The sequence below is a fragment of the Frankliniella occidentalis genome, unplaced genomic scaffold (assembly GCF_000697945.3).
Source record: "Frankliniella occidentalis isolate FOCC.00 unplaced genomic scaffold, Focc_3.1 Scaffold56, whole genome shotgun sequence".
NCBI classification, from domain to species: Eukaryota; Metazoa; Arthropoda; class Insecta; order Thysanoptera; family Thripidae; genus Frankliniella; species Frankliniella occidentalis.
The window spans coordinates 1,159,153-1,185,133 of NW_026267186.1; the positions used below are offsets into that span (position 1 = coordinate 1,159,153).

General features: G+C 40.7%; 6 protein-coding genes across 10 annotated transcripts in view; 2 read left to right on the forward strand and 4 right to left on the reverse strand.

The window, feature by feature from the left end:
• Positions 1-1,883, reverse strand: part of LOC113202586 (mastermind-like domain-containing protein 1) — a 14,115-nt gene extending 12,232 nt beyond the window's left edge. The window contains exon 1 of the mRNA XM_026416885.2: positions 1,819-1,883. Within this exon, the coding sequence (XP_026272670.2) occupies positions 1,819-1,839 (21 nt within the window). The 5' untranslated portion in view covers positions 1,840-1,883. The remainder of the gene's footprint in view (positions 1-1,818) is intronic.
• A 1,331-nt stretch (positions 1,884-3,214) lies between these two features.
• Positions 3,215-10,162, forward strand: LOC113202598 (centrobin). 2 transcript variants are annotated; one of them, XM_026416899.2, is made up of 12 exons: positions 3,216-3,569; positions 3,739-5,034; positions 5,120-5,141; positions 5,262-5,382; positions 5,478-5,711; positions 5,844-6,056; positions 6,227-6,430; positions 6,509-6,735; positions 6,836-7,055; positions 7,135-7,398; positions 7,479-7,544; positions 7,620-10,162. In XM_026416899.2, exons 2-12 carry the CDS (start codon positions 3,747-3,749, stop codon positions 7,662-7,664), a joined length of 2,904 nt encoding a protein of 967 aa, XP_026272684.1. In that variant the 5' UTR covers positions 3,216-3,569; positions 3,739-3,746; the 3' UTR covers positions 7,665-10,162. The 2 variants fall into 2 exon arrangements, with proteins under 2 accessions (XP_026272685.1, XP_026272684.1); XM_026416900.2 differs by lacking the exon at positions 5,844-6,056 and having other exon boundaries at positions 3,215-3,569.
• LOC113202600 (protein-L-isoaspartate(D-aspartate) O-methyltransferase) lies at positions 8,283-12,153 on the reverse strand. Of its 3 annotated transcripts, none has more exons than XM_026416903.2 (6): positions 12,032-12,153; positions 11,552-11,682; positions 11,323-11,459; positions 10,624-10,849; positions 10,451-10,536; positions 8,283-10,371 (listed from the first exon to the last, which is right to left on the reverse strand). In XM_026416903.2, exons 1-6 carry the CDS (start codon positions 12,067-12,069, stop codon positions 10,186-10,188), a joined length of 804 nt encoding a protein of 267 aa, XP_026272688.1. In that variant the 5' UTR covers positions 12,070-12,153; the 3' UTR covers positions 8,283-10,185. The 3 variants fall into 3 exon arrangements, with proteins under 3 accessions (XP_026272688.1, XP_026272689.1, XP_026272690.1); XM_026416904.2 differs by having other exon boundaries at positions 11,932-12,100; XM_026416905.2 differs by lacking the exon at positions 12,032-12,153 and adding an exon at positions 11,864-11,886.
• A 184-nt stretch (positions 12,154-12,337) lies between these two features.
• Positions 12,338-15,503, reverse strand: LOC113202599 (G2/mitotic-specific cyclin-A). The gene is made up of 6 exons (XM_026416902.2): positions 15,163-15,503; positions 14,594-14,701; positions 14,268-14,507; positions 13,970-14,193; positions 13,698-13,902; positions 12,338-13,622 (listed from the first exon to the last, which is right to left on the reverse strand). Exons 1-6 carry the CDS (start codon positions 15,313-15,315, stop codon positions 13,305-13,307), a joined length of 1,248 nt encoding a protein of 415 aa, XP_026272687.1. The 5' UTR covers positions 15,316-15,503; the 3' UTR covers positions 12,338-13,304.
• A 300-nt stretch (positions 15,504-15,803) lies between these two features.
• Positions 15,804-22,906, forward strand: LOC113202573 (double-strand-break repair protein rad21 homolog). Of its 2 annotated transcripts, none has more exons than XM_026416862.2 (13): positions 15,804-15,972; positions 16,351-16,515; positions 16,602-16,831; positions 16,919-17,105; positions 17,198-17,544; positions 17,636-17,901; positions 17,988-18,208; positions 18,326-18,502; positions 18,587-18,976; positions 19,059-19,190; positions 19,281-19,424; positions 19,581-19,745; positions 19,825-22,906. In XM_026416862.2, the coding sequence occupies exons 2-13, from the start codon at positions 16,372-16,374 to the stop codon at positions 19,948-19,950; spliced, it is 2,529 nt and encodes an 842-aa protein (XP_026272647.1). In that variant the 5' UTR covers positions 15,804-15,972; positions 16,351-16,371; the 3' UTR covers positions 19,951-22,906. The 2 variants fall into 2 exon arrangements, with proteins under 2 accessions (XP_026272647.1, XP_052123588.1); XM_052267628.1 differs by lacking the exon at positions 15,804-15,972 and adding an exon at positions 16,216-16,233.
• Positions 22,907-23,197: 291 nt separating this feature from the next.
• Positions 23,198-25,981, reverse strand: part of LOC113202583 (semaphorin-5A) — a 77,049-nt gene continuing 74,265 nt past the window's right edge. The window contains exons 7-10 of the mRNA XM_026416881.2: positions 25,714-25,881; positions 25,446-25,613; positions 25,186-25,335; positions 23,198-25,099 (exon numbers count right to left, since the gene is read on the reverse strand). Of these exons, the coding sequence (XP_026272666.1) occupies positions 24,666-25,099; positions 25,186-25,335; positions 25,446-25,613; positions 25,714-25,881 (920 nt within the window). The 3' untranslated portion in view covers positions 23,198-24,665. The remainder of the gene's footprint in view (positions 25,100-25,185; positions 25,336-25,445; positions 25,614-25,713; positions 25,882-25,981) is intronic.

The window sequence follows — 25,981 nt, forward strand, 5'->3', positions numbered from 1 at the left end:
GGGGCAGGGCGGGATGGGCTGAGCGGAGCATGGGGGCAAAGTCACGCAACCATCCCCATACTCCCGACAGCCCAAAACAGTCAGCCGGCAGTAAATGGCTGGCCAACATAAGTAATCCGTAATCCACGTTACATCCGGTGTTCCCACCACATCACACTGTTAACAATGTTTTGCAAATAATCTCACGTCTAAGTTTAGAGTTTTAAGAAGCAGGTACCGCGTTTGGTGAAAATCAAAACCAACCAGCAGTGGAGCTATCTCGAGACGACTTCGCGTTGGTCGTTGGTCAGACACGCGCGCCTCCCATGTACTGACAAGCAAGGGGAGTGACGGAATGGGGCCGCCGCCGGGGGGTAGCTAGCGGTCGTCCTCGCCTCCACGCAGAGATAGGAGTGCTACCGCTGCTGGAAGTGGACAGCCCGGCCGCTGCTGCACTGCACATATCAGCCGTCAGCCTGGCTCGGCTCTACTGATGGCCTACCCCTTTCGGAATGAGACACGAGACGGATTAGCACCCGCCTGCGCGGGACGGGGGCCCGGACGAGCAGAATCAGGACGGGCACTCGCATAGCCCACCCCGGCCCCGCGCACTCGTGCAGGAGTAGGAGTGCCGAGTGGCCAGGCACACCTGTCAGACTGCGGCGGCGGTGCGGGCGAGCCGACCCTGCTGCTGGCCCGGACCCAACCCCGGACCCGACAGCCTGCCACGAGTCCGCGGCCGCCCCTGGCCGGACAGGCACACGGGGCGATAGGCTGCTCCGACCTGCGCAATCACTAATTCAGCGGCACGGACGGACGGACACTCTGACCGCCGACAGTCTGCTCCGAAACCGATCGCGAGATATGATGGGAAGGGGTCCTTCCGAAACTGGAGTGCTCACGCCTGTGAGCTCGCGGCGGACTGCGCCTTCTATACCGCGTTCTAAATCGATGAAAATACGGTGAGGGGGTGGGGGTGGAAGCATTCTGAGAACATTATTCAATCGCCCTCCTCAAAACGGAAGTAATGAGTACTGAGAATTCGACTCAGAAATTCTTGGCGATTTTTTTTCCTTCCCTTTCGCGATTTCGTGGAGCACTCTATCCCCCCACCACCAGACCAGGAGAGCGTGCGTGTGGCTCCCGCACCCTTCCAACCCCGTAGATAAGGTCGTGTCGATGCCAGAGCGGCGTCAATGCCGTCGCAAAGTGCACGGCTTTTTAGATCAACCGATCCGATGTCATCCCGCGACAGGACTCAAACCTCACTCATGTGCTAATAGAGTGGATACACGGGCACGGTTCTGTTTTTATTTTCTTTCTATCTACCCCTAGCCTTACACGAGACCCCCCCCCCCACAACGGCCCACATGGTCGTCGTCGTGCACACCACCACCGTTTTTTACGTGTTACCATCGGAGTTATCAACCCTGATCGCACCACCGGTCGATGCGAGTGTCCGTCCACGGCGTGGGTGGCGCGTGGGGCGGGGCGGGGTGTGATGGACACACGCAGATCCATAACGCGTGCACGCAGATCCACCGCAGTCACCCGCGGATCAACCATCACCCCGCAAAATCACCATCCCCCCCTCAGATCCACCACCCTCCGCAGATCCACCACCCTCCGCGCGCAGATCCAACAAGTTTAGGTGGGCCTTCGCACGGGCCAACACGCTAACGTGCAACAGGCCGGAGGCATGGCGCGGCCAATGATGGGCGGCACGGGCCGGGCGGCATCTTCCACGACGCGGTCGTCACTATCACACACTATCACTGCACTGACACACTGTTACTACTCGTCACTCACTACAACTGCTTCACCGCGGTGGGTCACTACCTTGTGCGCTCCGGTCCGCATCTTGACGGCCGTGTTCTCCTGGAGGACTAGCCCTCGGCGCGGCCCGCCGGCCCCCTATATAGACTCTCAGGCCGCCGCGGCCGGGCGCCGGGGGTCCCCGTCGGAACTACCCCCCTCCTTGTCCTCCTCCGGGAGCAGGGCGCCGCCAGCGCCGCCCTTGAACCACTCCTCCAGAGCGCCGCCGGCCGCCGGGGCGCCGCGCTACGCACCCCACTCCCCGCCGCCGCCACCCGCGCTGCACGTTACCATAGGCCATGGGGGGAGAGGAAGGGGACCCCGCGCGCGCCCCAGAGGGCCTGGCGGCTAGCCTGGCGGCGGCGCGGGTGGGAGCAGGAGCCCAGACAAACCCACCCACATTCAGAAAATGGATTGCGAGACTTCGTTACCCCATCGCGTGCGAGGCGCGGGGCGTAGGGTTCTGCTCGGAGCCGGCGGCGGAGTCCCCGCGCCCGCCCCGCGGCGCCGTGGGACCGCTGCAGGTGCAGGTGGGGGCCCCGCCCCGCCGCCCCGCCCAAGCGACACCGAGCTGACGTTAACACAGTGAAAGTCATTTTCATTTTCTGTCGGCACACTGCGGCCTCACGGTGCCGGTGGTACTACTCCACTTACGCGCCCAGTCAGTCGCCGCGGGAAATGAACGACGGTCGTTGTGCATGAGCCGGCGCCGGCGGGTCGCTAAACGCCACCGCGACGTCGTTTGCAACGGGTCCCCGGCACAGGGGGGGGGGGGGGGCAGCTCCCACCCCCGCCTCACGACCCGCTACGCATACTGCGCCGTTGTTCGTATGCGTGCGAAAACACCCACACTGTTACGGGGGAAAAGAAAGAAGGGGGGGGGGGGACATAATACAAAATTCGATTTTAATTTTAAGGACCTGAAATGTCTTTAATGTTCTAAAAACAGTTTGTAAAAATGTTTATAACTTGCCTTTTTTTTTTTACGTGTTTATAACTTGACTTTTTTTTTAACAAAAAATGATTTGGAATGCTGAAAAAAGGGGGCCAGAGGCCAGAGGCAGTCAGTTGGAGTAAGTAATGAGTATGTAAACCATGATATACGGGGGATGTAAGGTAAAAACAACTGTGGTTGTAGAGTCTTATTGCATTGCGAGGTAGAATACGCGACTGCTTTTGAAATCTGCGCTCTTGTCAACGTCTCGATAGCAATCGAAACATTCTATTGCCAACCTCACCACGTGAAAAACATGGTGTGAGTTTACCAGTTTCTCGCACTAGTTGTAGCTTGTTTCCTAAATAAATCACTTGAATTCAAGAATGTGTTGCATTTCTCCTCAAAAACATCCAATATTAATCAAGCGACCTGAGCTTTTAAGTATCAAACAGTTATGTTGATGTTGCATCATTCCGTCAGAGTTGTTTACTATTTTTGTAACTGTTTGTTTATTTCTCCGGAAACCGATACCGACTGTTTACATGTCACTTTGGTTACTTGCGTGAAATGAAATGAAATAAGCCATTATTTTACAGAACGTTGTCATTTTGGAATACTTGCTTTGGTACATGCTGCCGTAGAAGGACAGCCTTAGTGCGCCAACATGACTCTTCTCTCTCTCTCTCATTCATGTGGGGGCGTTTGACATTGGCATGACCAGAAACACCTGCCACAAATTCGCTTTCCTTTAACTCCGAAACCATTTAATTAGAAATGTCGCTGTCACGGCAAGTTTTAAACTTTTGATAATGGCGTCTCGAGACCGCTGAAAACTGTGGTAAGTGCATGAAATTCCAAGTGGTTCAGTTTGTTTCTATCATCTAGCTAATGCCGTCTCTTCCTGTTGTATGTTCACCCCTCAAAATTGTCTGAACACCTTTGCTTGGTTCATTATTTTTCCTGATCAATGTCTTTTAATTAACCTAATTATAACACATATATTTCAGATGCAGTGATGAGTGACAGTGATGATACTGAAATCCTCCTCTTGATACCTCCCGACTTCTTTCTCGTCAATTCCTCAGATGACGAATCAGTCAGTAATATTGATAGTGTGGTTGAGCGCACTGTGGTCAATGATCTAATATCTCATGTGAACGAACTTGAGAACCGAGTTGCCCAAATTGAAAGGAAGGACCCATCTTCACTGAAGTTGAATGATTCTGCAAGTTCTCTCAACTCGTCTTGTAGCTCAAACTTCATGAATACTGAAATGAATCCTTCTTCGAGGTATCTGGGATCGAACTCTAGTTTAAATACTAGTCCATCCAGAAGAGTGGCACGTTTCAACTCTTTGCCTCCAACACCCAGTAGTAGTAGTTATCGCTCCTTAGCACAGTCTGCATCCCCCTCAAGAACCTGGGGACGAAATCATATCAGTCCTTCCAAGGTAACCTCTAGAAGCAATAGAAATTTATCAGATTCAAGCTTAGAAAATATTGGGAGAGAAAAACTCAAAGAGAAAGAACTTCTGTCTGAGGTTGATCTGTTCTTAGATGGCCTTAAGAGAGATGCTATTGCATCACGAGGGTATAAAGAAAAGGAGCTTGTTGCAGGGGGGTTACCTCCCTCTCCAAATAAAAGAGATACAGCTGATGGTGTGGCTCGGCTTCAACTTGATGAAGTTGATCGCTTACTGAAAGAGGTAGAAGCAGAACAGAAAAATATTGAGGCAAGACTCAGTACTCATGATGCTCCAGAAGTGCGTAGAATCGTCAAGAAGCCAGGAGATGACATTGGCTCCATACCCGATCTTGGTTTTGGAGTAAGAGATCAGTGGAAGGACGTTGATAAATTTCTGGAAACTGAAAGAAAAGATAGAAACCAGAAAAATGAAAGCTACAAACAGCCAGTTTATGAGCCTGTAGTCACTACCAGAAAGCAGTATAGACTTGGTGATAATATAGAATCCATCCCTGACTTGGGCTATGGTGTAAGAGAAGCATGGTCTTCTGGAGGGAGCACATTGAAAGAACCAAGGCCTTCTGATCGAGAGCCAGTCAGGGAGGCTGCAGTTCAATTTGAAGTAGCTCATCAGTCTGAAGGAAGCCCCCTACCTAAGCAATCACCCAAAGTTTTTGCTTCACGAAGAAAATTAGATCTTGATTTTCCTGCAAGGCAAAAAACTTCTATAGATGACCTAGGAGAACGTGAAACTGCAACATCACTAGATTCTTTCTCATCTGGTGCAGATCAAACTGGTGGCGTCAGGAACAAGAGAGATATTGTCCCACCTGCCATTGGTAAGCTGAAGTTCACATTTAATGCCTGTGTAAGGCACACCCATTTTTTGTGTCTAATTTAATAATCATATTTTTCATGTTACAGTTGAGCATAAGGAAGATTCAGGGTAAGTAAGGTGTATGCTGAAAATATTGCCATTGAAGTGGAGTTTGACAGAACTGATATTGTAAATAAGTCTTTGGTTCATGTAATAGTAATCATCATTGCTCCTTTTACATTTCCACAGACCTCCAAAACCCTTGTTGAGTTTGGCTGAGCTGTGGAGTGATGGAGAAAAACCAGTAATCAAAAGTGTTGGTGATACCAAATTGCTACAAAAATATGAGGAAGAGCGTTGCCGTCGCCAGGTTTGTCCTTTTCTCTCACTGTTCCTCTAATATTCTTGTATTCGTGAATTTTCGAGAGTTAGTAAGTCTTTATCCCCCCCCCCTTTTTTTTCTAGCATTGTGAGCACCTAGTTCAAGCTCTGCAAACAAAACTTTTGGAGTCCCAACAAAAACTGGCAGTAGCACTTCAGGTAGATTCTGATAAAGATGCTGCAATAGCAAAACTACAAAGCGCATGGAACAGTCTTGCAAATCATTGGCGAACTGTTGAAGATCAACGTCATTTGTTGACCAAGCAATTGCAGGATCAGAAATTGGGCAGTGAAAATCAGCTGAAACAAATGAAAGAGGTATGCTGAGAAACTGTGACCATTGTGTGGATGTAGCATGAAAACTTTGACCCTTACTTGGAAAACAAGATGCTGCTTTTGCTTTGCCTAATTAGTTTGAAATTTGCTTGGCTATGCTTATCATACTAACAGAAAATCGAGCGTTATGAGACTGAGCTATCTAAAGCCCTTGATCTAGCACATGGCTACAAGGAACAAAGTGTAAATGCGGAACGTTTCCATTCCTCACAAATGGAACAGTTAGCCAGCAAGGCCCAAGAACTTGAACGCCGGCTTGCCACAGCTACCATAACTTGCACTGAAGTGCAGCAAAGAGAAGAGGCTCTTCGGGCTAAGTATAATGAGGTGAATGTTTCACTGACTTACTAACTGTAACTAATATATTTTTCAAAAACTAATTATTGTATAATTGATCTCGACCTGGTTTTTAAGAACAGCATTTTGTATTACTAAATGCGATTTGGCCTCAAAACTTTTCTAATTTCTTTTTTTTCAATTTTTTTCTTATTATGAAGGATCACACCAAACTTGTTGAGCTGCAATCAGCTATGGATGCGGCAACTAAATCACTCTCATCACATGAGGCTGACATTGCTATTTTAGAGGAGGAGAAATCAGCCTTACAAACCAGACTAAAAGAGGAAAAAGCTCGATTAGATACACAACAAAACACTCGTGACAAAATGCGTTCAGAGCTGGAAGAAGTTAAGAAACGTGAGGTGTGTAACCCTCTTCCCTGTTTTCTCACTTGACCTCATCATTAAGGATGACGAATAATTTACCCCTTCCATTTCCAGAGAAACTTACAATCTGAACTAAAAAAGACCTCAGAACAAATAGAAATGATGAAAACAGAGCTGCATGAATTTTACCAAGCTCAACTAGAGCGTGTTGTGAGGGATAAACTTAAGGAATTTCAAGGTCAGTTAGATACAGCTGAGGCAACTCTTCAGAGGGAACTAGAATCTCGAGAGCGAAGTGTGGCTCAACTTGCTGCACGACAACTTCAGCATGTTACTGAAAAGTATAGTTTACATCGTTACCAACTGTTGTCAAATACCACCACCCTCTTCACCTGTGTGTGCCTTTTGGTCAAATATTGTAAAAATTGTCTTTCCTAACAGACACAAAGTTGAAGTATCACTTCTTGAACAAAAACATTCAGAAGAGCTGAGACTCATGCAACTTCAACTTGCTAAAGCATCTCGTCAGATTCAAGATCAAGAGAAACGTCTTGCAGCTTATGAGAAGCGCAGCTCATCATTAGCAGAGCGTTTGCATGGAGTTATGGAAAATCAGTGGCGGGAAGCTTTAAATATTTTAAGCAGCAGTCCTAATGACAGTGTGAGTATAGAGATAATTATTCTAACGGCTACCTAGCTCTTAGCATTCATAATTTCACTGTTTTTTATTACTTTTGTAGAATGGACAGCCTGATGCCTCTGCCATTAAAGCTGACAAAAGCAGTCAGGCGTGGAATGAGAAAGTAAAGGATACAGCGTGGATGCTGGTTCAGCAACAGCAGCAACAAAAAAATTCTCAAAGTCAGTGTAGCAGCCGTTCATCGGTTGATGAGACACCTTTCAGCCGAGATGGACAAATTACACACCGCAATGCAACCCCAGTGCAGCAGCAGCAGCCTGGCCAGGCTGAGGAGAGTGAAGAACTACGGAGATATATAAAAATGGTGAGTCTTGTTGTCTCTATCTAGAGACATTTGCTTCTTGTCACATATACTTTTCATTTTTGTGTGCCTTTCCATGCTAGCTATTAGACCGAGCCCCAGGAAACCCTGTTACTTCCACACCTGAGGAACCTCAACAAGGACTGAAGGTAAATTTCACATTAGTGCAACAAAAAATTAATCTGTGATATTTTCTCTCACCGGTTTATTTTCTTCTTTTGCAGCCTAATGTAAGCAACACCTTGCAATTGAAACCACCATGGAAGTGACTTGTCAGGATGTAAGACTTTCTCATTTCCCTGAAGGTAACCAGCTTAGGTTCTTTTTTCTATTTTTACCCTGTAAAGAAAATATTTTATAACTTATTCACAACAGCTGAACTAGAGCCATGTTTAATACATAAAAATATTTATATATTTATGGTATGCAAGCAATTTTAACTTTTCAGATATTGAAATAAGTGTTTACTGCTTGAGTTTCTTATGTTCATACTAATAATGATCCAATTTGAGTTTTATGTAATAATTGGTAGCTGAAAAAATTACTGCCAAGCTAATGCAGAGCCTTGATCACGGTAAAAACAATGTCTCATTTTTTTAGGGTAAAGGGAAAACTTTGAGGAACTCCTCTGGTTTGACAAAAACTCCACAGATTTTGAGGATGTCTCCTCCCAAATGTGGGATTCTTCCTCATTTTTTCAGAAGATTTCTCAAAATCCGAGGCGAGATCAGAGGACTCTTCCTCAATCATGGGAGTTCCTCAAAGTTTTCCCTTCTTCCTCAAAAAATGAGACATTGTTTTTACTGTGATATTAGTGTACTTTTCCTACAAGATCACCCTTATTTACTAACTATTCAAAAAGGAACATTGTGAAAAGTACTATGCTGTTAATATAATTTTAAAATTTATTTTTAGTAGTTAACAGAGAAGTTACATGAAAGAAGTGAGCCTTTGACCAAAACTCATATAGATGTTTTTTAAAGTTGATATATTTCTGTACAATATGTTTTTAGAGAACAAGAGGGATTAGGAAGCAAAGACCAGAGAATTTGCCACAAAAGACACTCAAAGTATGAGCTCTTGTTTACAATAAAGTACTTACAACTTGCAATTTTCATATCTAGTTCAAGGTCAAATAAGTCAACATTACCACAGTTTTGGATCATAACAAATAAAATTACAGCAGGTTGACTGATCACTCACACAATTACAAAATAATCTCAAATACAGCACATAAATTTGGCCCAACTTGGAAATGTTGGGGTGGGCTGTTATATCAATTTAAGACTTGACTACAGTTCTAAGCATGGTGCATATGTCTCGCAGACATCACAGACACAAGGTGTAACCTACACAACCAGAGCTGAATTCAAATTACATTCTGTTTGGCATGCTCTGGAAGAATGTGCATTGATCTAAAAGTTTAAATGATGGGATATAGACCAAAACCAAACCACATCAACAAAATAATTGTTCCAGGTCACTCTCACAATCCTCATCAATATGGTACAGGCAAAGTTAGCCATACAAGCAAAATAATGCATACAAAATCACAGACATACAATGGCACAAACCCACAAGGGAAGCAAAGACATTAGAAACCTGATTTCAAACATTTTCTTCTTAAACAAAAAAATTCTACATACTGTACAGTAAGTAAATAATTGCATCACACATGTCCTCTGGGTTTGAACCATTGACAAAGCACAATAAATATGAGTAAGCCACTGCCGGCCACTTGTGAAACTGTAGGGCACACAAACACACTGCTAATCAGAAGAAAGAACATCTTAACTCTTTAACTAGAACTTTTTTTATTTTAACTTTTTAGATAGGAAATTATTGACTTCTGACAAGAAGCATACCTCACCCATCTACACAACACCAATATGATTAGGAACCAAGGGCTCACACCTTATAAACATAAACAAAAGAAAACCCTGCAAGCATGCTTGCACTTTTTCCAGGACTTCGGTAGCCTCCTCATAAGCTAACTTGTCACAAGTGTGACAAGGTTTCTTATGAGACAAACTGAAAGTCAAGGAAAATTGTATTCATAAGAACACAATAAGCACACCCAGCAAAGGCACACAATGTCTATGAGATATGAATCCGCAGCTTTAAACAACTGCTGTTATTTAGCTGAGTGACATTGACTCCAAGACAAGCTTTTCTAATCAAAATGATACACCCAAGTTGTAAAAGGGAGTGGATAATGGCTACTCAATTAAATCTTGAGATTTTTTAAAGAGATAAGAAGTTTGGGCACTAAACTCTCTTCACATAACAAGAAGACAAAAAATAGTTCATGCCCTTAAACAAAATTAAGACTAGTGAGCCTAACATTGGAATTAACAGAATTCTATACACTAAACAGAAAAACTATGAAGTTGTCATTGTCTAGTATGAATTAATTAAACCACCTTCCATAAATCTTGACATCTAATGTCATTTAAAATAGGTTTCAAAAATTGCTTAAGATGCCCTCTCCTGGGTAGGACAAAACAGATACCTAAGAATAGTACAATTTGTCATTTTCTATAAGAATTTAGATTAACATAAAAATGGAAGATAAGATAAAACATTAAAAAAATTAAATACATGGACTGCACAGAATAGACACAAAAATTTGCAGACAGAACACCAAAAATGATGGTTTACAGAATGAAGAAGAGTACAGCTGTTACCATTTCAATATTGACCCAAAGACTTAAGAATGAAAAATGGCAATTAAGTAATGGAACCAGTTTTTTTTTAAATTTTCTTTTCGTTTGTTTAAAAAAACCAGAATCATCGGTGAGAGTTAGGGGGGCATTGGTGATTTCTATCAGTAAGTGGGACATACACTACTCCCATTAGTGTCTTCTGAGTTATCAACCCATCTGCGGACTTGTCAATTTGCTCCAGAGTCTGACTTCCTCCTTCTGGTCCAACAGGCACAACCAATCGTCCACCGGGTTTTAATTGCTGAATCAGCTATACAGAAGGAAAAAAAGACAAAAATTTAATTAATAACTATTTGGTACAAGGAAATAAAAAAACAGATAAAACTTACAGCTTGTGGAACAGTAGGAGCTGCAGCACCTACATGTATGGCATCATAAGGGGCACTAGAGGGAAACCCTTGTCTTCCATCACCAGCTAATGAGAACAGAAGAATAGTCATGTAACAACTATGTTATTGCAGCTTAAGTATTAAACGATACAGGCAGACAGTTAGGAGTTTACCAATGAGCTGTAGACGACCACTTTCTAACAGATCAGGTTTGTCGGAGAGAACATTTTGGCGAGAAAATTCTACCAACTCAGGGATGTGATCTATACCTACAACATGCCCTGACTCTCCTACCATCAGTGCCATGCACACCGTTAGATATCCCGAGCCAGAACCGACATCCAGGGCCTTGCTGCCTTCACTTAGATGATCTCTCAGTTGTTCAAGAGCATAGGCATGCTGTGCAACAGACAGGTAAAAAAAAAAGTTACAATAAAGACAAATTATGATGATGCTGTGAAATTTTCAGGTATTGCGGTTAGAGGTAAGTGGGCAGCTAAACCAAGGATTGACCAGGCTGAATTGGTAATCCTAGGTGTTTCCACTTTCTCTGCTGTCTGTTCCGAGACTCAGCAAGCTGAGTGTAGCTGACACTTCGATTAACCTTAGAAATGTATCAGAACTGAGGGATGGAGAGATGCCATTTTGAAAGAAAAACTAAGTTACTTTCTCAGGTTTTTTACACTCCATTGTTTTCCCATAATTTTTTTTAGAGTGGGCTTTGCTGTTCCATTACACAGTGTTCATTTAAATAAAACAAAGAGACCATACTCCTCTGCAGTCAAAAACATTGGAACATCATAAATCTGAAGTAGCAATTGAAAACCGACATTACAGGGGTCAGGTAATAAGTATTTAACTAGAAAACTCACCATATGAGGTGCACTGATAGTGACTCCATATCCAATTCCCTGGGGCGCATCCATATAAGGGTTGGTTTTCGCATATCTTCCTCTATCCACAGCTAACATAGCTCTTTCCACAGCATCACTTTTAATTATATTATTTGCTACAAAGGATTAACGATGCAAGGAAAAGTAATAACAAAAACACAAATCCCTAAAAAAAACTACAAACAATAATGATGAGCCCCAAGCTTACCACGCAAATTTCTGATAAGTTCGATATTAGTTTTTCCATGTGATCTCCAAGCCATTGCAAATAAAGTTACAACTGTTACTACAATGAGAAACCACAATATGTTTTTTCCCATATGAAGGTCTCCACTTTTCCTGCAACAGACGTAACCAAATTGTATTATTTTTGAAAAAACGTAAAACACTACAAAGAAACATTTAAAAAGAAAGAGAAAAAAAATTGAAGAAATCGTGAAAACCTAACAGAACACTTCTACGACGAGAAATGAAAAGACAGAAGCTTTTAAGTTAGCTCGAGAGAATTCAGAATCCTAACCTCAGACAAAACAGGCAGACGGATCCAAACTTGACATATATTCATACTAGAGTAAAGCAATGTCTTACCACTTTCATGCACGTTTGAGAGAGCAAAACAGATGTTTCATAATGAAAAACTAAAATTTGAACGTAAAAGAAAGACGTAGGACGAAGAGACCGCACTCACATCGTTCTTTGCGGCCACCCCCGCCCTGGGGGCCGCATCCGCTAGGTGCATCTGTCCTCGTCACTCTCACATGAGAGATCCGTGAGGTTGCATCCGAAGGACTGCAGCGAGTGCAAACGCAATGATCCTGTATCTGCAGGATGCACTTTGTCTCCTTTCGCGGCCTAGGCGAATGCACTTAGCATTCGTACTTTTTTCAAGAATTTATTAAGGGGGTAAATGGTAATGAAATGTCAAAATGTTGGGATGTTAAGCAATGTTGAGAGTAGAAGATTTGTGGTATAAATAATGGGGATTTCACAACAATTATGTACAGTCAATGGTTACAGTCAATTTATTGAAACTTATCAGCTCTTACAAAGCATGCACAGCCTGTAATGAATTGAACAAAGATTAAGTGATGTTACATATTCCTTCACAATACACAACGAATTGAAAAGAAATAACTCAATTTGCCAAAACAAAATATTTACATAAGGCTTCATTAAGAAAGAAAACTGAGAGTTCAGCAACTAAAAGATTACATGAAATGAGTTCAACTTTTAAAAACACAGAGTGCAACAGGTAACCACTTTACAAAGTCTAAGCTGCACATAAATTAATCACTCAAATAAAATGCACACGAAGAACATTATGAATTCCTACAAACCATACCAGTTTAGAAATTAATCTAGAGCTCAACACTCCCATGTCAGGAAGATCAAAGTTTCTGATAGATGAAAACAAGATAAATCAAAACTGTTACTTCTGCTCCCTCCTGACTACAGGAGGGACTGGATGAAGAAATAATTCAGTTCAGGCTTAAGAATAAATTAGCAAAAATTACCGCTATTACACATATAGAAACATGGTGATTCAAATTCTGAGATAAGGCGAAACGTGATTTCATTGGATTAACAGTGTTTAACTGTTTTATCACAGATTAAAATGAGAGTTTATAATAGTCAGTAATGTCATTCATAATGGACTGAAATAATTTAACATTAAAACTAATACAAAACACTATAATACAGATTGTACAAAATGTGAAAACACCTACATTCCTCTGAAAGAGAATGCATGGGATTAACCTAAGACCTAAGGAAACAGTCAATTACATCAACAATGTACAACTAGGTAATCTCAAAGATTAGTTAAGGGCTCCAGCCCTTTAGAAAAATAAATTGGAGCATCTCAAAATTGAGAATAACCAAGATAACACAAAAATACTTTGACTCCAACAAACCTGTAACTTTTTGGCAGTGATAGCAGTTAACATTAACAATATTGAAAGTTAATCCACTACCAATACATCATCCTTGAAGACCATGGGGCGGTGACTGACTAAAGATACTCCATGCCATCTGTTGTGCTTGTACTTCTCCCTGACTGCCTGCTGAGGAATATGAGGAGCCCTAGAGTGTGTTGTGTTCAAATGAGTGAGGCAGGGTATTAATGCTGACAACTGGTAGCCAGTGCTGTCAGCAACATCAGCAGGCCACGCTTCCATTCCCAAACTGTGTCGAGCATACGCTACAGTAGAAGACGCCAAAACTGATGGCAAAAACTGAAGATAAGGGTCGCCTTCTAGAAGGGACAGCTCGCATAGGTACTGTAAGAAACAGACAAAATGTTTTTACAAAACAGCCCACTTGAACTTAACACAAACCCAATAAAAAATTCTTACCATGGCAAGGAACATAACTCGTTCAGAGAAGTCAAATGAGACACAGTAGTTGGTGATAAACACAAGAGGAGTTGGTGAGGAGATATCAAAGGCAAGAACTTTCAAGATGAGGTGTTCCATACGTAGGACTTGGCGCTTGGTGTAGGTGTCATCAGTGATGTACACAAACTCTCCAACATCAGGTGGATAGATTTCTTCATATTTCCTGAAATAGAACACTCATGAAAACAAGTAGTTAAAGAAATAATGTAACTAATCAAATTTTCACTTACGCTGCAATGAACATAGCTGCAGTACCAACAAGCTGGAGCTTGGCTCTAACCACAGACATCAAACTAAGGAAGCGGTCTATATAAGACACCGCAAGGTACAAGGTTTCAGTCTGCAAACGGTACTCTTCAGCTACCTCTACCATCCACTCAACTAAGATTGTTCTCATGGTATATGTGATGTCAGGTTGCCTCCTCATATAATTCGGTTTTGATCGGTGTTTGGTCTAATAAATAAAAATAATAAAGATAAGCAAATAAACTTATACACTAAATCATCTTGAATGGAACTGATGCGTACCTCTGCTTCAAGAAGATAATCATAGATGTCATCCCTGTACTCATCCATGTCAAAAAGAATTCTCTCGGCAATTGCCTTGCTCCTAGTTCTAGGAGAAGAATCAATGGACACATCGACTTGCATGGGAGACTGATAAACTTCAGACATAGACACGTCATTTTCAGGCTCCGGTGGAGGGCTGGACTGCTCTGCAAGTTTTGGTGACAGGGGAGATGCATCCTTCGTCTTTTGAGAAGCAACCTGAAAATTTAATAACTTGTTAGTGTGCGAAACATAAGCATTTTAACTGAGACAAAGCAGAACGTAAAAGACTTCAAAACCTATACCTTAGGTTCAACCACAGGAGCTGTCACTGGTTGGCTTACTTTCAGCTCTTGAAGGACGGGAAATGTTTCTCCATCATCCTCATGGATCTTGAAGGAGCCTTTCTTTTCCTGAAAGGCAATATATAACGTAAGGTTCAGAAAATTCAATCATGGTATAATACTGATGACAATCGTGTTCTGTCAGGATAGGCATTTCTGTAGACAGCCACAGCACCCAAAACCAAAGTTCAACAACCCAAGTTTCCAGACTGCAGTAGAGGAAAACACGCAAGGATGCAGCGTCGCGATACTTTCACTCCCTTTCACTCAGATTACAAAAGCACAACAATACCAGAGCTCGGACCGCGGATCGGCAGCCGTAAGCCTTCAACAACGAGCCGCGCCAAAAAAATTATTAACAGACCGCGGAATGTGCGAGGCGCCGTACGAACGTAAAATAACGGTCTCAAAAAATTTCTGAAGAAATCACAGATGATTCACAGAATCGAAAGGGATTAATTAATCGGTGAGAAATGGGCGGGACTCAGGTAACTAACATGCAGAGGATTTACAAATACTCGCAAACTCACCGCGGGTTTGGCGCCTCGGCCGTGGGGTCCATTGGCATTAATCACTCCCAGAACGGTCCGTTTTTGTTGCAGTGGGGCAGAAACTTCCTTGCCCTTGCGGAACTCAGGCACCCGGTTCTCCTGGTCCGCATGGATATTGAACGAAGCCATCATGATGGGTCTTCAGGATCTCCCAATGTGATAATGTGAGATAAAAGTGGTTGGTCACAAGGAACGCATCAAGTTCCAGATGGAAAACAGCTTCAATCACAGAAGAAATCCGAAGATCCGCATCCGCAGACCCGACCCGCAGACCTTCTTCGGCACCGACCAACTGTGGATTCCTTCAAATTATTTAAACACTGCCAAAACCAGCCGTTACAAAACGAAGAGCCAATAGAATTCGTTGTTGTGGCCACGTGACTTGCAGCCAATCCCGTGCGAGAAAATTTAGGCGAGCAATACCAACATAAACTTTGCGTTGGTCGTGAGTTTAGATGTACGAACTGTTCTGCCAACTTTCCTAACAATACAAAAACAGAAAAATATCAAACTTGGAATTTAAGAAAAAAGAAAATATCGACAATTTCGACTACATGGTCTCGATGAACCTGCAATTTTCTCGTCTGCAGTTAACGGATCTGGCAACGCCGTTAATAGAACGCCCCACTCCGCTTTGCCGTCGGCGCCATCTTGATGTTGTGTATTTGTGTCGACCTGTGTCGCCTCTCTCCTGTCACCAGGAAAATTTGTGAAATGTTTTCGTGTTCTTTTTCAAGATCTATTTACCTTTTTCTCGTGAAGCCATTGGATTAAGATTTTAATTTGCCAGTAAGTTATGAGAAAATCTGAACTGATAGTCGACTGACCGGGAAATATAGAAGACTAAAAGCCTTGCCGCCAATTTGATCCTACTTTCTCAGGCTTCGCTCTAACCAAATAAACCGCCAAACGACAACAGTTGGGTTTATTTTGGTTTATATCATGTTGTAAAGTCTAGTGTCTAATCTTCACCGTCGGCTTTTCCTCCCCTCTCTCCTCATAACGATCACTTACTATATAATCTGCAGAACTTTTTATGATACAGTTGGTGTAAATACTCTCTGTTTTGATGTTTACTACAATTTATTACATTGTTAAATATAATGTTAGTTTTTATTATTTTCCTGGTGTACCTCATTGGTCTAAATTTTCTTACTTTCCTTACAGGCTCATTGAATCAAGAGCACCATGTTTTACGCACATTTTGTGTTAGCCAAGAAGGGGCCCCTGGCCCGTATTTGGTTAGCGGCTCACTGGGACAAAAAATTGACCAAAGCGCATGTTTTTGAAACCAATATTGAAACTTCTGTTGATGGCATCCTTAAACCAAAGGTTTGGAAACAAGGGAATAATGTCAAATACTTAAATTTGATTATTTTGGTCATATCAGCATTTACTCATGTCTGTTTTTGTGGCAGGTCAAAATGGCCCTCCGAACATCGGGTCATTTACTCCTTGGAGTGGTTCGCATTTATTCACGCAAAGCAAAGTATCTTCTTGCTGATTGTAATGAGGCCTTTGTCAAAATTAAAATGGCTTTTCGGCCAGGGATGGTGGACCTACCTGAAGAACATCGAGAAGCGGCTGTAACTGCCATCACACTCCCAGAAGTATTTCATGATTTTGACTCAGCAATGCCTGAACTGAAGTAAGTGAATAATGGTATTTGTTTTCACTGGATTTATGTTGTTGAACTGAATTCTAATATGTCAGAATTGTATACTTATTATTTTAGTGATGTGGATATCGAAGCTCAGTTTACTCTCAATCAGTCAAGAGCAGAGGAAATCACTATGCGTGAGGACTATGGTAATATCACTCTTGTCCCTCATGATGATGGTTTTGGAGATATGGGAGCATTTGATGCAGATCATACAGATTTAATGAGGAGTCCACATTCCCTTGAGCCATCTCTTGACCAGGTAATGTTTTTCTGTTTTAGGTTGAAGATATCACGGGTTACAGTTAAACCTGAATGTAGCGTTTTACCCTTTGTATTTGTCTTGTCTTTCAGCATAACCTCTTGTTCTCTGATGGACCATCTGTGGATTTAGTAGAGGATAAAGATCTGCGGGCAGCTGTTGGAAATCACTCTATTCGTTCTGCCTTGGAAATGGATGCTCCCATTCGAGATGATGGTTTTGGTGGCAATCTTGGCCAAGACATTATTTCCGGGGGATTATTTGAAGGGGGTCTTTTTGATGATGCTCCAATGGGAGACGTGAATTCTGTGGACACTTCATCTCTTCTCCAAAATGTCAATCTAGCACATGACAAGGATTTAGCTGTTGGTAGAGATCTTGATAGTGATGATGACATGGGAGATCACTATGATGCTCCTCCATCTGTTGGACGAGACAGGTTTGTTTAGTTGTGTGGAATACCCATATCTTCATTCTACTTGTGTTCTCTTTGTTCATTCATATTTTCTATTCTTCCTCTAACAATTCAGTTCTAATGGAGATTCAAGGCCTGGCACAAGTCTTGGTAATTTAGATCCTGACAATCAACTTCTGATGCCTGAGGCATTAACTACACCAGATGGAGCTTTCTTAAATTTAGAATCTTCTTTGCACCAACCCCTGGTTGACAACTCCATCAGTCTCCACTTACCTGAAGACCACATGGCTGAGAGTAGTTTGCCAGATCAGACAACTCTTCTCCAAAATGAAGAGGAAAGCTTCGCTCTAGCTCCAGTAGATGCATCAGCTTTGAAAGGCAAGTTATTCTTAAATCTTTCACTTTCTCTAAGTTGTTGATTTGTTCTTCATGTTCTTTGGAGCTAAACTATAGTTTTTCAACAGGCTTCACCAAAGCTAAACGCAAGAGGAAACTAATTGTTGATGAGACCAAAAACATTTCTGGGGAGGAAATGAAGTCCCAGTTGTCTGATACAACAGACATTGTCACAACTCTAGATCTTGCTCCACCAACCAAACGCCTCATGCATTGGAAGGAAACAGGTGGTGTTGAAAAACTCTTTGCCCTTCCTGGACGACTGTTGCCTGCCAGGATTCTTTCCAAGGTAATTAGGACCTTGTTAATCTCTTTAAATTTCATTCTCTTTCTCACAATACAGGTCCTAGTCTGAAGTTAGTTACATTGTAGTTCACTATTAATTTGAAATATTTGTTTTTTACAGAATTACCAGAGACATCTTACAAGCCGAACAACAACTGAAGAACAAAACATCGACTTGGAGAGGGATCCAATGCCTCTTGATGGCATGGATGAACTCCCTCCTCCACCTGCCCCTCAGCCTGAAGCTGGCCGTACAACAAGAGCAACACGTAAACGAAAAATGCAGGATCAAGAAGAAGTATGTCCCTCTAGTACTATAGTTTTATGCCTTTGCATTATTTTAGTTTTGATTTTTATTAAATACTTTCTCTCTTACTTTTAGTTGCCCCCAGCGCAGAGAAGAGCTGTTGAGGAAGATGAAGATGAACTACGGAACCTTATCCATGCCCCCCAATCATCAATGCTTGGTGGCTCTATCATGGAACCTCCCACTCCATTGGCACAACTGGACCAGACTCCTGGTGGACCCCTGTCAATGGCACCCTCGTACATTGATGCCCCAACACCAGGCGGTCCACTCTCGGTGGCTCCTTCTTATATAGATCCGCAGACACCAGGTGGCCCACTTTCAATGGCACCATCATACATAGACCACAATTCTGTCAGTACGCCATACCTTGATCCCAATAGTTCAGTACCTCCTCCATTCATGGATCCTAACACACCTGCTCCCAACTTGGACCATGAAATACCCGAACTACCTATTGATCAGGTTTGTCTCTTCATATATTGCAGACTTTCATTTTTATGTACATTTCATTTTATTTATTTTAAAATTATGTTTGTAATTTCAGATGAATATGCTGCTGAGTCAACATGAACAATCACTTGGAATTCAGGCACCCGTAACACCCGTACCCCCACACCAACCAGAATTGACAGCAGAACAACAAGCCATGATGGAGAATGTTGGCTATGACCACCAGGTTAGTAACTTGCCAGAACTCGCATATCTGTGAAGATTTATGGTTTTTTACATAATTGTGTGTTCCTAACCCCTATTCATTTGCCTGCAGGACAACCAGCTTATGGCTAACATGGGCTATGACAGCCATTCTGACCATCATTTGCCTGCCATGACACCTGGAGCTGTATCTGAGCGTGGCCCTAACACACCTTGGAACAATGATGACTATGAATTCCCTCACTCAGCTGGCGCGGTAAGACAATTTTATCTATTTTCACAAAGCTACATGAAGCAAGTGTCAGATTGAAAAAAAAAAGAAAGAAACTTGTGCTATATTCTATATTCTACTTTACTTGTCCTTTTTTTTAACAAATGTTTTAACAAATGAAATTTGTTTTTACTTTACCAGCCGGATGAGCAACAGGGTGATGAAACATACGAGCAGTTTGAGGAAAGAGTCACCAACAAACGAGCTGCTCATTTGTTCTCTGTGATCAAATCCAAGATGGCCCTGAAAGAAGAAGGAGTGGGTGTATATTTGTCAGAATTGACCTACAGAAATAATCGAAAACAGGTAAAGTCTCTTCATGTTTTTCCTGTAAGATTTGGTTGTTACGTATTATTTGTGGCTCACCATTTTTTTCGTGTTACAGGCTGCTCAGAAATTCTATGCCATGTTGGTCTTAAAGAAGCACCAAGTTATGGAGCTAGAGCAGAACTCTTCGTATGACGATATTTATATGACAAGAGGAAATAAGTTTGAAAACCCCAGTCTTTAAGCATCCAAGGATTAGTGTAAGTGGTGAGGAGCATGCTGTTACCTGAGCGTTGGTTTCCCCCTGGAAGTCATGTAGATCTCTTCATTTACACCGTTTTGCTGCAACTATTGTGTTAAAACTCATACATTTCTTCAGTCAGAGATGCACAAGTTCCTTTTATCTGTCCATGGCATTATTAACTTTACTTGCTTGTTTTTCATTACCTATGTTGATACTCCACCCATGTAAACATTAATCTTGAGCTCAGTGGTCAGATCCCTGCAGTTTTGTTGCTCCCTATGGTGTTTGTTTTCTTGTAGTATGGAAGAGCATGTCAGTCAAATCTCTCTAAATTTTACTTCAGCAACCTTATGGACACAAATAAGAAACTTGGTATCTTTTGACTGGATTTCAGACTGAGAGTCCATGATATTTTCTTTCTTTAATCTGGCAATTATTTGTACCTACTTTGATTTTTGATTTTATTTAACCCCATTCTCTACTTTCTGGTTATAGTTTGACCATATACCAGTAGTTTTGTACACATTTTATTTCTTAATGGTCTTTACAAATCCCTTTTTTACTTCATTCTAAACTTAGTGTCCCTTTTGAACTGTCTTGTTTCTCCGCAATGAAATTGCCATTATGCTATTTGACTTGAGTTATTCATGCCAGATTTTGTAGTAAATGTCTTGAATGTTCAGTTCCTGTGTTATAAAGGTATTTATTCCTGTTTTGGAAATGTTATGATAGTTTTGTCGGTCACCAAATTAAGTGGCAAAGGTGTTTAAAACTGTATTTTAAATTTTGTTTTAGGTAAATTTTATCTTTTGATTACTTGTTAGATGTCTGTAAATTGGTATATAAATATATAAAGAGAACTTTTAATTATGTATTATCTATTATTACCTATATTCAATCAGTTTTTTGACTCTTGAAAGGGTACGTTAGCTAGCCACTTTCCCATGAGATCATACACTTTTGAAGCATTCTGGAGCATCATATACAACCTTTCTTGTATTACTGCTTCTCATTCTGGAGCTAGGATTGCTAATGAACTATCTATTGATTTGAAATGATACTCCTGTAATAAAGTATGCACATTGCATACTTTCTTGACTAAGTAATTTTTTTTTGTACTTATTTACAGTAGTCTTGTTGATTGATGTTTTTGCGATTTAACATCTCTGATTACGGATTGACCAAGAAGTTTGCTTTAGTTTTGTGGAGCTTAGGCTAAAGTCATGTACCAACCTCTATCTGGTAGTTTCGGAGAGAGGAATACTGAAGTACATATTTGACTTAGGCTTTAGTCTCACAAAACAAAATCCACTGAAAAAAACATAATTGCTGTGTCAATTTACCAATTAATTTGATTACTCTACTACCTGTACCATGCCTCCATATCAGTCATGGTTTATTTTAAAGAGCAGTCCTTAGTTTTGTTTTTTTGGTACAGGTTTTTCATGTGCCTTCCTTGCTGTCATTTTGAATTGAAACTTTGTGTTTGCACTTATCTCATTTATGTATGTATCTGACATTTTGAGCTGTGATGTCTCATATTCACTTTCTTTTTTTCTGATTTGGTTCATTTCTAGATAAATTTAGATGATTGATTTGTGTATCTAAAGAAAGATGTTTATGTAAAAATTGCATGTGCAGACAGAGGATAGGTTGATTGTGAACACTGGCTAATTAATACATACTTAGTTGTAATTAGGGCATGAAAAAACGCCAAGTAAGTTTAGTTACTATACCTTATTGAATCCCCATCATCCTATACATGTCATCCTTCAATTTGTCTCTAGAAGACTTACCTATGTACTTGTAAGAAATAGCTTTGAGCGCCTTTATCACTAACAAGAGTTATTGATACAATTGGCATCAGCATTATTGATCGCACTCCCCACTGGTCACAATAAATCAATTTCATTAGTTCTGGGTCAAATGAGCTCAAAGTCCTCTTTACACAAGTAATGTTTGAGATTTTTTAAAAGTTCAAATATTTGTGAGAATGGATTTTGCTCTCTTTGTTAACCGCCAGTGATTTGTTGGTTCATTTTTACCATATAGCGATGATCATTTTCAATGCATTCAAAATTTATATATTTGAGCTGCAATTCAATTCGAAGTCCAACTTCATGAAATAGCTCATTTAAAATGTGTACATAGAATATTGTTTCATGTTACTGTTAAATTTATTTGCACAGTTTGCTAAGTGTTGAGAACTTGTTGTATTGAGTGAGGTAGACTCTATAAGCGTTTGATCTAAGTCAAAATATTACCCATAGAGCTGCTGTCAACTAGGTTTTTGAACTAAGCACTGCTTCCAACTTTCATGGGGGGAATGCCTTGTGCATACGAAAACTGTTCTTGCTATCTGACATGATTCAAACTATGTATCTCTCAATAGAAGTATTACGTTTCTCTGACCTGGCATGGCTTATTACAGGATGGCCTTGTCATCTGTGGACAGGTCTGAATTGTTTTATATAGCAACGTAAATCGTGACTGAACATCTTTGTTGATGTTTTCTCGTCCTAGGATGTTTGTATTCTATTCTCTAATACCCCTTCATTATAAGTTGAATGCAGTTTTTAGTCACATCTATTGTTTATGTATTATACCGATATCCTCTTGATGGATTGTTATGATTGTGATGAAGCTGAATCTTTAAACTCAGCTGCACATCAGGCACTAAAATCAGCTTTTATCTGGTTACATTTTGGGGTACTAGAAGCTGTGATTGAGTTTGATAGGTAATATATTTATAAGGTGTCTGGACTTCTCTGTGCAGTACCCTGTGGTTATGAGGGACCTGTTTAAGTAGGAATGCTTGTGAAAATGTTATTTGAGTGTAAGATTATCATGTTCAATTAAAAGTTTTCTGTGTATTTATTTGCTTTAAAAAGTAACTGCTTACTTTACCATCTCTCTCTAATCAAAATAAATATTCTGGCTAGATGTGTTTTGATAATGATCTGTGTATTGAATCAAATCTACTCCTCTGCTGTCACTGCCATGGGCAGTTGTCCTCCGCAAACTTTCAGGTCTGATTTTTAGCGTGTCATTATGTCCGCCCACAATATCAGCCCACAGCTGTTTTAGATGGAGTCGGGCTAAAATTCTGGGTCATACCCGCCAGATCGAAAACACTTGACACAGTTACCATTTCTGCCCAAAGTTGTGGGTCTAGAAGAACACCCACAACTGACGTGTTTGGGTCCTTCCAGGTTAGGAGGGAGATTCATTAATTGAGACAGAGGGCTAAATTTTCTACAAGGTTTATTAGAATTGAAAAATAAAATATACACTACAGAGGGACAACTATACATTTACATTATTACACACACTCAATATGAGCATGGAAAGGAACAATAATGTCTACCAATAAATACAAATTAATTACATTAAGTACAAAATAACAAAGTTATGAACTAAACAATTGTGGGCAAGTAGCTCAGCAAATCTCGGATGGGTCAGTTAAAAATTGGTGACAAAAACACATCCATCAAAGAATAGGAATTCTTTAAAGCTACTGTACTACATCTTTTTTTAAAATTATAAAACAAAACTTATTTATTTTCTGTCTTGGTTACATAAACTGGCAATGGAAAGAACAAAGTGGAATTAAAGAACTGAGAGTTACCAGTATATTTAACTGGAGAGTTCAATCAACTTAGAGAGCTAAAGTGCCTCTAAAAACCCTAAGTCAGCAACAAATAAAATTAATAATAATATCAATATCACATTATTATGGAAGTAACATAAAGTCTAATGTTTTGTACTTACTCAGCAACTGAAAATCAAATTAAAATGACTGTTACTTCCTGAAACATTAAGTAAACCTAAGATAATTATCAACAGGACTGAGGCTTGCTACAATTTATAAAAGCATGAAAAACTGATTTAACAAACAATTTGAAATGTGAACAAAGGAAAAGTGTGAAAATTGCGCAATTCCTAGAGTCAAGTGACTATTTACAAAAACATAACAAATGTAAAATATCTTGTCAGTTAACAATTTATACACATTTCACCTACATTTTAGACATCTTACTATGGCGTATACTGGACCTTGGCACATATGTGTCACAGTCAATTGTTAATTAAAATTAAATTTGACTCTTGATCTTCTAATAGTCTAATACATACAAATCATTAAAATCATCAAAAAATTCAGCATTCAAACAAGCTTTACAAGTTGGTTGGATACAAATTCATTTATATAAAACAAAATGTAAGTAACTCTGCATAGATGCCAAGTTAAATAAAGTCATCATCTAACAATTATGAATATTTACAAGGATGACTAGAAAGTTGAAAGTGTTGCCGATTCCCACAGAGTAGCATCACATCAAACGCAAGTTTGAGCAAGGGTAATATATTTGTATAAACAAAAACAAAACAAAACGAACTCACACATGTGAATGACGTTAATTGTTGTTGCTTTTTTTAATTTTTATAAAAAAAAACAACATTCTATTGATATCCCCTAAGGCACATAAACTGAAATAAATGGCCAATGTGCCACAAGTATCACAATAATTGGAAAAAAAATCACACAGACAACATCAAATAATTAGTACAGCTATTGGATAGCCTTTTGAAAGCCCATCCCTTTAAGATCAATTCACTTCTTCCATAACAGAAACACCATCACTGCAATTTGCAATTGTATATCTGCTTTTCCACATTTACACAAAGTCAAACTTTAATGTATCAATGTGTATTAATCAATAGAACTTTTCTTGTTCAAGATCAGGTCGGACATTTCCGTTGAGGGAATGACTGTTGCGTTTGATTGTTGCTGTGTCATAATCAGCTGGCTTAGAAAATAGCTTTGGTGTTGGATGATTCAAGGAGTTACAATTGACTATGGGCTTGTGTGAACCATTACTTGTTGCTGATGAAAAGGATGCAGTTCGTTTGGGTTTTTGACTTATTGATTCTTTAAGAGGCACTGTGACATATGGATTCTGCTTCGTTGACATATAGCAGGGGCTACTGGGTATGGGTGGTATACGCTTGCGTTTATGGTAATACCAAACGGCTGCAGCACATGCCAATCCCAGAACAAATCCGGCGAAGCAGCAGCCGAGGACAGCCAAAACTGATATGTTTCCTACACTACTTGAGTCCAAAGCTTGAGCTGGAAGTATATCAATGCCTGAAAAATCAAATTGAGTTAGAACTAGCATCAGAATGAAAAGTAATAATCAGAAAAGCAAGGTTGGAGAAATATTAGAGACTTACCATTATGAATTCCACCTACACACATTCTGGTCTCAAAATCATGTCCCTGACAGGAGCTAGGGCCGGGAGTCTCACAAGAACGTCGTCTGTGCTGGTCACCATTTTCATCACATTCAGACCACACAGTCCAGGAACTCCAACCAACCAAGGCTAAATTAAAAACAAACACAAAAAATCATCAACATTATAGAGCAAGCAGAATTGAAGGGAAAAATCCTAAACATACATGCGACATTTGCCACATCTAGCACAAAACTTACATTCACAACTTGGTGATTCACATGGCTCCTGACTTAGTGCTGGTCCATCACAATTAACTCCGAGAGTCTCCTTGTTGGACATGCTCAGACAATGCCGAGTCCTTTGCCGCATTCCACTGCCACACGACACTGAGCAGGCTGACCACTCACTCCAACATGACCACTCTCCTACAGTCACAAAAGAAAGAATAAACGTAAGAATAATTCAAGATCTTAAAATCCACCTTAATAGTTCAAATTATTGAATTGTAAATGGCGAGAAAGTTACCTTTACAACGATGCATATTACAGGGTCGTGACATTTTAGGGGAGCCCTCACAATCTTCTGAATTACCCTCACAGGTACGACTTCGGGTTTGGAAACCACCTCCACATTCTGCAGAGCAGGCTGACCACTCTGACCAATCCGACCACACTTCATCGGAATCAACACGATCTGACGGAAGAAGAAAAAATAAAGTATGTCTGATGCCATTCTCATAACCATAGTCTCAAAAAAACATTCTTACCAAATTTTTTCTTTCAGGGATCATAAG